Source organism: Falco naumanni, chromosome Z (genome assembly GCF_017639655.2).
Source record: "Falco naumanni isolate bFalNau1 chromosome Z, bFalNau1.pat, whole genome shotgun sequence".
Lineage (NCBI taxonomy): Eukaryota > Metazoa > Chordata > Aves > Falconiformes > Falconidae > Falco > Falco naumanni.
In genome coordinates this window covers 7015781-7028341 of record NC_054080.1, presented here as the reverse complement: position 1 = coordinate 7028341, position 12561 = coordinate 7015781, and the positions used below count along the sequence as shown (strand labels likewise).

The window sequence follows — 12561 nt, the reverse complement described above, 5'->3', positions numbered from 1 at the left end:
GTTTGTATGAGATTGAGTGAAAGGAAGGTCGAAGAGCATCTTAAGCGACATGTACCAAGCTCCAAGGAGAACATGTGAGGTTACCAAGAAGGAATGCGCACATCCTTCCAAAACTGTCAAGTAAAAATTGCCCTCTGGCACACCATTCCTGGCAGGTGATTTCTTCTCTCTTCCCACCTACCACGTCTTTTACAAATGTTTCACAGTCCAGCTGATGCTGTTTTGATCCACCAGTATTTCTATTGCAAATTAATTTCACTTCTGGAAATCATTGAGGACATTTGGACAGGGGCTTCCAGTTCAGTTTCCTCTGAAAGGAATTCAGTTTGGACCTGCCAAAACCTCTTAGAGGCTCAAACCAGTGTGAGGCAACTGGAGACAATGGAGGACTTGCGTCAAAATTACATTGCTCCAAGCTAAGTGCTTGTTGTAGACATGCCCATTCAAGCCCAGTGCATACCACGTAAACACCATGCTGCAACTGAAATTGCAATGGAAGACGGGAAGTAGATGAAAGGTTTTTTTCAAAGGGTCAAAAGAAATTAAAATCTGGGGGAATTTTCGATTTTTTTCCAGTCCATTTTTCCTCATTCCTAATTACATGCAACTCAGAAGAGTTAAGTAGCCTGCAAATACAAAGTGATGGAGGTTGATTTGATTTTCTGAGCCCTTAAAAATGAAAGAGGCACGTTTTAACTTCCTCTTACCTTTCTCAGAAGTTTGACTTCTTACCCATTTAAAATTTGTTAGAATAGGTATCAAGAGTATGGAATCAGTTTTGCAAAGAGTTACTTACACAAGCCATTTACCTAAAGTTTAACTAGGATATTAATGGATTTCCATGTTTGCGGGTTCAGACCTTTGAGTCCCCTTTTGGCACACTGATGCTTTCATTTGACAAGAATGCTATGCTATAAAACATATACCATAGACGTATTTTATCATCTATTCTAAATATATATACACACACATACACTAAATATACCACCTAAGTAATAATATCTATGAGGCCTAAACAACAGGTAATAGAGGTATCAACCTTTTGTCATTATAAAGTTATGATGAATGCATAATATAAACTTACAGAGGATTGCCATCTGACCTTACAGACAGTTCAGCAGTAGGACACTGATTAAATTGAGCAATAAATGGGTAATTAATGTATATGAAAGTAAGGAATGCATTTTTAGGGGGTTTCACGTTCTTGCTTATGCAAGTTATAGAGTTGAATATTTATGCAAATAGGTAATTGATGTTTTCTGTTGCAAAGTGAAGGAACAAACTTTCAACCAGTGGCATGGAGAGGATTTTCAGAAAGATGCCTGAATGCTTTCTAACCTGTTGCAGTGAACACTGATCTACGACTCACCATTCTAAGCAAATGAAATATAAATCAGTGATGATACGTGGTTAATAAATTACAAACCCAAACTTTATTGTGACTACAAAGAGGAAACACAAAGGCAAACGTAAAATTGAAGTTGCTGAATAGAAAAGACGGTTGGGAGAGTCTGGAGGAGCCACAATGGCGTATTGGGTGATGCAGTAATAAATGAGAACCAGTTTAACTTCCAGAGAAGTGTCCGTTTACCTACTTCTGACTATAAATTAGCTATTGGAAGAAAAAGAAGGAATGGAAGGACAGAGTGAGCGGATCCATAAGCCATCCAATAAAGGGATGCACAGAGAGATGGCTTTCTGCAAAACCTTTTCAGCTAAGAAAAATTTAAGATTTGAAAATGAGCACTGAGAAGGAAATAAAGTAATTCTGAGGCTGTGAAGCTTCCTGTCAATGGAATTTGCTGATGTGCAAAGAGTATAAGATGTAAAATGAAACCCATAGGTCCTTCTGTACTGAATTGTTGCTTTGGTAAAAAACATCATTATCCTGAAAAAAACCCTTGTAATTTGTAGTATTGTAAATAGTCTATTTATTTTTATATTTATAATATCTATTATTGTAAATAGGTCTATCTATTAGGTATCTTCAGTTTCAGCATGTCCACTTTAAGAGACTATACTGGCTGCATGGAATAAAACTAGTCCTGGGAAGTGTAAGTTGTGCATCCCATAGCATCCTCCCCTTGGAAATTGGTATAACTGTAGTTGTATCAAATTTGAATGGCAGCTGATTGCTACATTTTTGTTCAATGTTAATATATTTAACTTGAACAATTTTATTCTGCTCACCTAATTTTTAAAATGTATGTGGATTCAAAATTATTTTTAGAAAAGATAAATGTGTTTTGACTTAGAGCTAGCAACCTATTGAATCTGAAGCATTTACTGAGCATTGGACCTACTGTGGCCAAAAACGCATGGGCTTTTTGCAGCATAAGTTATCATCCCTAGTAAGAGGGCCTGCTGCTTGAGCATCACCTGGATCTGTTCTTCTTGGTTATTATTATCAGGTAATGTCCCGTTAATTAATGTAGCATTAATTGTTAATGTAGCAGAGAACATGAGCTGTTAACAGTAGAAGCCTAGTGTCCTGAGTTTGACATGCTCTGTTGTGACATTCCTGTCACTTAATGATGGACACATTGCACTTCTTGTTTAATTGAACGTTATACCCTGGATCCTTTCTCCACTTGATGTATTATTTTTGTCTATTTTCTTTCCAAGTTGGCTCATAAGGGCGTGGATGCCTACCAAAACTTACTTCTTCTGGGCTGGATGTAGAGAAATCCATAAGTGAAGCTCAGTTAATCCCTTCAATCCCTCTGTGCTGCTGCATCCATGAGCCCTTGTCCTGACCCCAGTGCTGTGGCTGAGTTATCAAAAAACCTGGCATTGTCAGCCTCAGCCTCTTTGCTGATCTTTTGGAAGAGCATACCGTTCTGCAGGCATCCACAAAGCTGAGCAGCCAGCAGCAGCAGCATGTTGGGTATTGCATATTATTCCCATATCATATATTGTCTGAAAAAGCAAAGTCTGCATGTACCATGGGAAGAAAGAGCAGGAAGAGATTGTGATCGATGGCTGCCAGTTCTTCCATGTGTACAGGGAAACAGAATAGCAAAATTGAGCTAGGTTTAGAAAGCAAAAAGGGAATGGCACGTCTGTGTTTCCTTGTGATTTGAAGAAAAAGGTGATGTTCTTAGATGAACTGGGTTTTTGAAACAAATGTGGAACACAATAGCTTTGGGAAAAGGCTGTTTTTCCAAAGCAGATTGTATTTTTTCCATACCCTGTTGGTCATTAGCAGAGCTCCTGAACACCAGCCCTTCATGGAGGAAGTCATACTGGACCACAATGAGCTGGGGATGATTTTAAGATTTCCCCAGCATGTAGTAACTCATGAGTAATTGGTAGGTATGTGCGCTTCAAGGACAATGATATTTTCGCTCCTTTGCCGATTTAAATCACAGCATTTTGTGCAAGACAGTGCAGCCAAATGAGTGTTGGAATGCAGAGCACTGGTGCAGGAATAATAGTACATATGGTGTTTTTCTAAAACTTACTCAATATACAGCAGAATGTAGTGCAAGTTGGGGATGTGTGGCTTACAGGTCTTGTTTTAAGATAGTGTCTTTTTTAGGGAACTTTTTTTCTGGTAGGATTTCTGAGCCGTTCTTACAGCAGATACATGTAGTAGAGGGTCTAGTCCTTTAGCCACACTGCCTGTGGTGCTGGGTGTAGGAGAAGCCCGGGAGCACAAGCTCTGGACAACTGCTAGCAGGACCTGCAGCACTTCACCAGAAGGTCTTTCTGCAGCGGCTCTCCTGTTTAGAGAAGGAGGGTGATGCTACCTTACCTGTTATGGCAAGGTAAAGCAGTTGGATCGTGATGGCTGGTAAGAGAAAGGACTAGCCACAGCCATCCCAAAAGTAGCCTGGTTTTCCCCTGCAGTCAAAGGGTTGCTCTTCCATGGTCATCTCATACACATAGACCTGCCTGATGAAGGAGATGGTAAAGCTGCAGTCTAAAAACTGGTGTTTTCAGGTATTTGGCAGATCTGAACCACATTTGGGGCCTGATGCAATTGTAAATAACTTTTTAGGATAGGATAGGACAGGACGGGACAGGACAGGATAGGATAGGATAGGACGGGACAGGACGGGACAGGACAGAATAGAATATTGCAGATGAGATATTCATAATAAGTCCAAGTTCTGCCGAACCAGGCTGGTCAAAGGTCTGAGTGACTCAGCCCTTTGAGAGACAAAGCTTTTGTCAATGCTTGAGATGCCCATACAATTTAAGGGAGGGGGATTGTTGCATCAATTAAAAACCTCATTTTGAGGCTCCACCTTCGTCTGGTGCTCAGGGGTTTCATCCCCAGTTTAGCAGAATCACCGGTGGTTCCTGCAATGACCTGAAGATCATCCTGAGATTCATTATTCTTACATATGGTTCCATATTGGAGTTTTGCCATCTTTGTATTTACAGTGAAATTTAGTGCTCAAGTATCAGATGTTTGACTGAAAATGTCAGTATTGCGTTACAGCAGAACTAAGCTCAGCTTCATACAATAGATATTTTGTCCTAAATGTGTGAATTTGTTCCCCACGCACATACCTGTTATGTCCCATTCTCCAAAAGTTCTAGGTATTAAATGTGCCCCACAGGAAAATAAATGATGGGAAAAAATTGTATGTATGGAAAGGTTTCACATGAAGAAAGATTAATCCTAAGAGTTTCTTCCTGTGTGCTGGCCCAAGAGGTCCAAAGCTCAGCTGAATTCCTGAGTCATGTAATTCTGACATTGCCAAAGACAGAGCACTGAGGAAGGTGGGTGCCCGATTTTGTCTGGAATGGGGAGCTCTGCCTTGGCACTAGCTGGCCAATAGTGGTGAATATTTTTCCCTTAGAATATTAATTTGATTACAGCGATTGTAAAACATACGTAATGTAAGCAAAGGAAAAAGGCAAGGCTCAGTAATTCAGAATGTCATGCTGTGGTTACGTGGAATTGCAAGCAAGAGTGTTTTGCCAGAAGGGTTTACTTGTGTGAGATTTTGAAGAAAGTAGGATATAGTCTGCCTAAGGTATGGATAAATGCTACTTATGTATCAAAAATCTGGATCAAGGTGTTTATTTTGAAATTTCTGATGCAAAATACAATTCACATCCCATTGTAAAAGTCTCTTTTAGAGCAGGGGTTTCAGAGGTGCAGCCTGTGTGCTGGTAAGCGGTTACCAGAGCATGAACAAAGAATGCCTGGTTTTAGAAATGTTGTGTGTGTTGCCATCTGTACAAAAGGAAGCTGAAAAAAAGACCATTAACTTTAGTGCGGCATACACGGTAATACAGACACTAGTTGCGAAATGCTGGTTTTATAAGTATAATTCATTATACTTTCTTTGATCCAGTGTTACAAATTAGGGTCACTCGTGTCAGGAGATTAAAACCTTTTTGTCTCTCTTTGATATCAAACTATTCTTTCCCAGTCCCTTTTATCTTGCAGAGCAGTGCTGAATTCCACTGCATCTTTGTCAGTTCGTTCGTGTTATTTGCAGCAATCATTTAATTGGTTTTAGAACTAATATTATTTAGTCATACTGTTATTTGCAACAACAGAGGCTCTTTAATATCCTGAAAATATTAAGAGGCTTCGGTGTTAGCTAGGCAAGTATATGTAGGAGAGAGACCACAAAGAATTTTGGGGCCGTGGTGGGAGTGCAAGGTAGCTAAATTGGATAGAAAAAGGAAAAAAAAAAAAAAAAAAGTACAAGTCAAAGTAAGATTGTACATCAGAAAAACTACAGCAATCTACTGAAAATTAGTAGATGATAGTCATGAGTAGCTTACAGTGAACCACGGGTACCAGCTTCCCTGAAGCACAGAAATAGGAACTTGGAGAAGCTTGTAAAAGGTGTCCTCAGGGAATCTTCCATTTTTTCACTATGATACCTTTAATCCTAGAATTGTCAAGCCACATGGAAAATAATAGGACTGAATAGTTCAGTCAGTTAAAAGTTAGTATTATTTCTTTTATCAAAAATATTAGGTCTTTCTGTGCTTCTGGAGATGTTAGGATTTGTATAAACTTTAAAACAAGTGAAGTCAAGTATTGAACCTGTGTTGCTCTTTCTTTTTTAATTTAAGATCATTATCTGTGACTAAGCAGACTCTATTCAACAGAAAGAAAGAACTTAAAGCCAATATTTTTTAACAGATGATTCAACGAGAGGCAGAAGTAAAGAATAAGGTAACTGCTGTGGCGTTGACAGACTCTGTTCACAATGTGTGGCATCAAGAAGCTGGGAAAACTATTCGAGAGTGGATGCGAGAGGTGAGGCTGGGGTTTTTTTACAGAGTTGGGGTCTATACGTCTGTATATGGCTCTATAAACATGCCTTTATCTGCTGACCTTTTATATTTCTTTAGGGTATGAAAGACAGCACATTACAGGACGATGGAAATTGTGTGCCCATACCAGCCCCTAAAATAACCGAGATTAAAGCCATTTCTGAACTTCAAAGATAGCAGTCGAAATAATAAGAATCAAGTTCCATGTTTCATCCTGCTGCACAGCCATATAGAGAGACATATAGCAAGGTGTCCCACACGTTGCCTGGTATCTGGAGCAAAGTCCAGGGTGCAAGCATCCTGGCTTGATCTGGTGGTGGCAGAAAAGCCCCTTTAAGCTTTTCCTGACTCAGCGTGATGATTTGCACAATGGGCAAGAAGTCCTTTCTCTCAGCGGTTTTGTGAGGTGAAATTACTTGTAAAGTGCTCTGATGTTTTCTGGTGAAAAGTTGAAGCACTTGCCACCCTACACCTAGCTGGTCCAAGATGATCTGCTGTTAGTGGGTTGTCCCAACAAGCATCAGGTTCCATCCTTGGGTGAATGACGATGGCATGCATTCATTATTTATTTAATACTTAAGTATGGGATTGCTGAGATTTTAAAAAACATACTTTTTAAACTGAGACCAACTGGACTTCCATTTATTACTCTCTTGGTCACCAGCTAAGGCTCATGTCCATGTTTTCTGCATTCCCATTGCAGAACACTAAAGCAATAGGCGCACGTGGCAAGTTTAAACTAGCCATATCCTGAACTTTTGGTTAGACTTGACTTTTTCCCGTGGATTTAGTGAAACTTTATGTATAGACTGCCTATTCCTGACTTAACCTTACAGTTTTATAGGCCGTGACTGATGGGAATAGAGAATCACCTGGGATGCAGTCTGACAGCTCAGACTTAAATGTTAAAAATATAAAGAATGGTAACCCCTACAGGCTCTGTCAGAAAAATCCCCATTTTCTTTATGGGAAATCAAAACCTTAAAATATATGTTATGTAGTAAAAACTGAAATTTTAAATCCTGTAATTTGAATCTGACAACTCCATTTTTCTTTAAGCATTTAGTCTGAACAAGACAAGTGCATTACTTTTAATTTCATTTGCAGAAAGTAGATGTTAAAGAATAAGTTAAATGATTAATGGTCTAAAAAGTGGATGGAGTGTCATAACTTACATTAGCATTGAAAATCTCCTATAAGAAAGAAGAATTTTACATATGTGAAGTGTGGCTGAGTGGTATTAAGACTAGCATATCACCTGGATATCTCTTACTTTAATCAGGTTTAAGGCTACTGGTAGAATGAATAATAATTAAAATATACACCTAATCGCTGCCTGTCTGTAGGGCTAATTGCTGTCATTGAAAGAATGAATTGTTAAAAAAGTAATTCTTCATTGGAGCTATCTCTCCTGTATCATTGGTGGCCTATTTTTAGTACCTATAGAAGTCATGGTTTTTGAATTTATTAGGAGCTGTGATGAATGATAAAACAAATCATCCATTTACATATCTTGACACTGCTTTCGAGAATACTTATTTCTTACAGGCAAGTGTCACATTGTATATAAAAGCTGGTTAATTGTGTGCTAATCTTCTGTATTATCTCCAGCTCTCTGATGTAGTGTTCTATCAGTAGTTAATATTAATTTTACTTATTTCAAATGAATGTAATACTTCATAAAAATTCTATTTCTTTTATAATTTCTACCATCTTACAGTTGCAATTTCACATTCAGCTGTTAATTAAAATTATACATGCAAATTGTAAAATGTATAATGCTTTACTACTTTAAACCTTAAAGCCTTTGTGAAATACTTCCATTTTAACCATTTTTTACTAAAAAAGTTACATTACTGGGTAGTGTGTTTGTTTTCTTTTTTTTTTTTCCATCGAGTTCAATAGTTTCATTGATCTACTGTTTCTTACAAAAATCTGCCATGCTTTGTGAACTTCACTTTCTAATCTCATACAGCAACCCTTCCTTTATGTTGTTCCTGCTCTCCCTGGTCCCAGAACAGTAGGGTTGCCTTGACAAATCTATTCAAAAGCCATTCCTGGCCCTTTATTGGTGGGGACTGAAGCCTTTGAAATTCTCTCCTCACTGCAACACAGCTGACATCTTCTTCCAGACAGAATGAATTAAGGAAATACAATAAGACACTTGATCTACCAGTCAAGGATCTTTCCATAGTGAGGACGGACTCCATGGTGCACAACTAGGGCAGCAAGCATCTACAAATACACAATACATGCTTGTTTACCAGAATAGCAATCGTCCATTTTTACAATCATGATTGATGGGATGATTTTATAGAAATCTGTCTGAAAATTCTTTGGGTCTTTCCAAAAAGTTATGTGGTTTTGGGGTTTTTTTTCCTTTTCCCCTTAATGAAGTTAATCAGGTTTTCAGAAAGGGAAAACTTGTAATAAGGGGAGCCCTGTAGATCTTGTAATTCAGCTGGCAATCCTATTAAAAATGTAGTTGCTTTATAATTAAATTTTCAATTCAGTAGATTTGGTGTCGTTTCAGCATATTTTATTAAAAGCATATTATTTAATACTTTAATTCATATGCTTCTCTGAATAGATAGCATTTGGAGCAAAACATTAAAAAAATCCATGGTAAATTCATCCTACTCAGAGGTTCAAGAGTAAAAGATAAATATAAACACTTCCTGAACATAAATCCCCAAAGACCAGTATTTACATTTTTAAATCTTCATATGCAATTCATCTCAGCTATATTTCCAACTATTTTAATATCAGTTTGCTATCTTGATGTCTTTTATTCAGTTTAATCCGTTGTTTTGTGATTTTGCAACCACTCTTTCCACAGTGTACTCCACCAAACCCCCCTGAAAAATTCTGATTTCTTATTGTTGGCAAGCGAGCAGGCTCAGTGTTTGTATCAACACATATTTAACAGCTACAGAAAGGAAGAGCTTAAAACGTGCAGTAGTTTGAAATGTGCAGCGGGTAATTCAGGCACCCATTGGTCCAAGCACCTACTTAAGTCCACCGGCACTCGAAGCAGCACTTAAAGACATGCTATTTAAGCACATTACAAATCTCCTGAAGTACGGTCTTACTTTTTTTACTTATTTTGTATGAAAGTACAGTATGTCATCTCCAGTTAGCATGCGTAAGCGGGTGTGGTGTGTGCACCTTCCAGTCCCTGTTGGGACTGCTGTGTAAATTAGCATTGAGTATTTTGATGTGATCCTTGTCCTTTTGATGTGATTTGTCCTTACTTACGAAGTCTCTATTTATTGCTGTAAAGAGTTTTTGGCTTACCCCAAGGTTGTCTGCCTGCTCTTACAGAACTGCTGTAACTGGGTGTCCAGCTCTGAGCCCCTGGACACGTCGGTAGAGTCCATGCTGCCCGACTGCCCGCGCGTGTCTGCAGGTATGTTGGTTTGTTTGCGTCAACCCACTGCAAGCGTTCAGTGGAGTGGCTTGTTTATTTAAAAACACAGTTGGTTCTGAATGCATTTTCAGAATATATATTTCAGAATAACCCTTCTGTGGCAAGATATGGTTGGAAGCATGCAGCTGCTTCTATTTTGTGGAGCCCACTGTTAATTTTTTAAATTTTTTTTGCTTCACGTGGGATTTAAGTTCTCTGCTTGTAGTGTATGTTTTTCTAGTCTTCATTTCTCTTTGGCTTTAAGTAATTGCTGGCATTATAGGTAGAAGCTTACAAGTAATAGCAATGATGAAAACTGGGAAATTTATTATAAATGCTTGAATAAATATCTAACTCTATGTAAGCAAGAAGGTGTTAAAGAAGTACGTTAATGAAAGGTGCAGCTAAGTGAAATAAGGCACTTTCCCAAATCCTGATCAGCATAAGTCTGGCTAATGTATCAAGTTATTTACAGTGTTCTAGAATGTTGATGCGAGATTTCTGTTGTTTTGGAAATACTCAGCTACACTTTTTCATTAATGAATCGTAAATCACAAGGAGCACGTAGAATAATACTCAGAGACTTATGTTAACATGTAATAACGCCGGAAAGTAGACATAGTTGTCAATGTAACAGGAAAATCTCCAGTCTCTGTAGGAAAGTAATCTAAAATACATAAAGCTGTTACAGAACTTTCATGTTTGATTATCAGATTTCCTAAAAGCCATAGGTAGCATATTTCTGTAGAATACAAAATCAGGTTCAAAGGAAGACACAGCCTATACAATATTAGTTTAAAAGCTGGAACAGTATTTGACCTTGCTCTGTGAGACGCAGTTGTTCGTTTGACAAGTTGGAGATTCGTATCTGTCTGGATTTGTGAGGTTGTTAATGAGACCTAACCTTGCAGATGAAATTTAGTTTACTGCAGGGTATTTTTAAGGCTTGGAAAATTTAGTGGTACTTCGTTGGAGAGCTCACAACAACCAGAGACCTGTAATCACATTTCTGTTATGGGTTGGGATCTAACCATCCAGATCGTCAGCTCTGTGCAGGCGCAGTGCAATGGCATTGGCGTTGCTCTTTAGTGCTTAAGGAGATGGTACATTACTAAAATTTTTGTAGGTTCAGTGTTCATTTACCAGCTTTTTCCTCCATTAGGGGAGAGTACTGCAGTTTAAAAGACAAATACTGCGCAGGGATGGAATTCTTTAAAACAGGATTAACTTCCGATCCCTGACGTCTGCGTTGCTGTGGTGCAAGAGTGCATGTTACAGAGGTCATTTCAGTCAGGTAAAGAGGGGCTTGGACAGCAACCAGTCAGTATTTACGGTACGCTTGCCAGCACTGAAAATCCTCCATCTGAGCTTCTGTTCTTTTTCTTTGTATTCATCCTATGGAGGTAATGTCAAAGGTATCCTACAAAAGAAATCCTAAGTGTTATTTGAAAAACAGACTGAGACTTTAATAGGGGTGTGAGTCTTAGTTTCACATATCTCTTGAGGATGGGTCAGAGTGGACATAAAGTCTATACTCCACTTAACGAACTGCCAGCTACACTGACATCTTTGGCAGGAGAATAAATTTAAATGTGGTAGGATTTCAGCCGGTAAAAGTTGGCTGTTTGTATTTCATGCATACATACAATGGCACTAGATTAAGATCACTGATGTTTTAGAAGTTCTTGTCAGAGATTTTGGACGATTTAAATGGAAGCTAACCAATTCCAGGCTGTGTCTTTGTAATAGAAGGACAGTTTAAAATAGCATAGCTTTATGTGACTGCTGCTGAATTATCAATTTGCTCATACGTTTTTGTTTATATTTGTTGTATTTATGTCTTATATGGACAACTGTAAGGCATTTACAGAGGAATAGGTGAATAGTTCTTACCCTGTGTTTGCATGCACAATGGCATAAGCCTGCATTAGGGTAATCTGTAATAAATTTATGAAATGCTACTAGATGTAGGAGCATTAGTATTTAATGTGAGAGATTTTATTTCACTGATTTCATGAGAATTGCAGTACTGAAAGAGCCCACACTCAAATACTGGCAGCATTGCCCTTGGTATTTCAATGAAATGAAATGACAGCGAAAGCGATCAGAGCAATGTGAGGAGACTTTTTAAAATAAACCTTTTGCAGCAGGAAGATTCCCTTTTCTGCTTGGAACCCAGCCTTCTCTGTGTGTTTGCACTGAGGAGGAGGTTCAGGAATAACTGCCTCTTGGTCACCTCTCATGAGCCAGCTTTTCCAACGAGGGTCTGATATTCAGTCTTTCAGCGTATTGGGATTTACAGGCAACCCCAGGTTGTTTGTGAGCATTGCCTACTTCAGAGTATGTCACAGTCTATTGCTGGCATTTCATGTAAAAATCACTAGAGAGAAATAAACGGCCGTCAGACTGGCAAAACAACTTGCATTTCCAGATAACGTTGTTAAAGCTTTTGATTAGAGCATTATTAAGTAATTAAAATGTTTGCCATAGTTGATTCATGTCTGACTCAGTTACAAAAAGGAATGAATACACTTTAATAATTGGAAGTTGTGGGCATGAGAACAACAACACAGAAGAAGCAAGCCATAATAATTCTGTTCTCTGCCCTTGTGGCAACAGGTGGGGTGCTGCAAGGGTCCCGCCTTCATGGTCTTTCCTCCGCATCTCAAGGATCTGATTGGGTCACAGTTTGTCTTCCTGCAACAGGTTATCATCACACCAAAGGGATTGTCCTCTTAAAACTTCCCATTTAACACAGTTGTCCTGTGTGGTAAATGTAATCCTAAAAAGCCTCCCATGCAGTGTTGAGAGGCTTATCTCCCAGGTCAGACAGCTTCCATCAGACCTGGAGCTCCTGTGGAGGCTATGTGTCCAATACCAACCATCTCATTACCCTT

General features: G+C 38.6%; 1 protein-coding gene across 3 annotated transcripts in view; it reads left to right on the top strand.

The window, feature by feature from the left end:
- Nucleotides 1-12561, top strand: part of FAM172A (family with sequence similarity 172 member A) — a 270192-nt gene that overhangs the window by 186232 nt on the left and 71399 nt on the right. For all 3 annotated transcript variants that reach the window (XM_040579311.1, XM_040579315.1, XM_040579314.1), the window contains 2 exons: nucleotides 6122-6238; nucleotides 9580-9664. In XM_040579311.1, the coding sequence (XP_040435245.1) occupies nucleotides 6122-6238; nucleotides 9580-9664 (202 nt within the window). The remainder of the gene's footprint in view (nucleotides 1-6121; nucleotides 6239-9579; nucleotides 9665-12561) is intronic.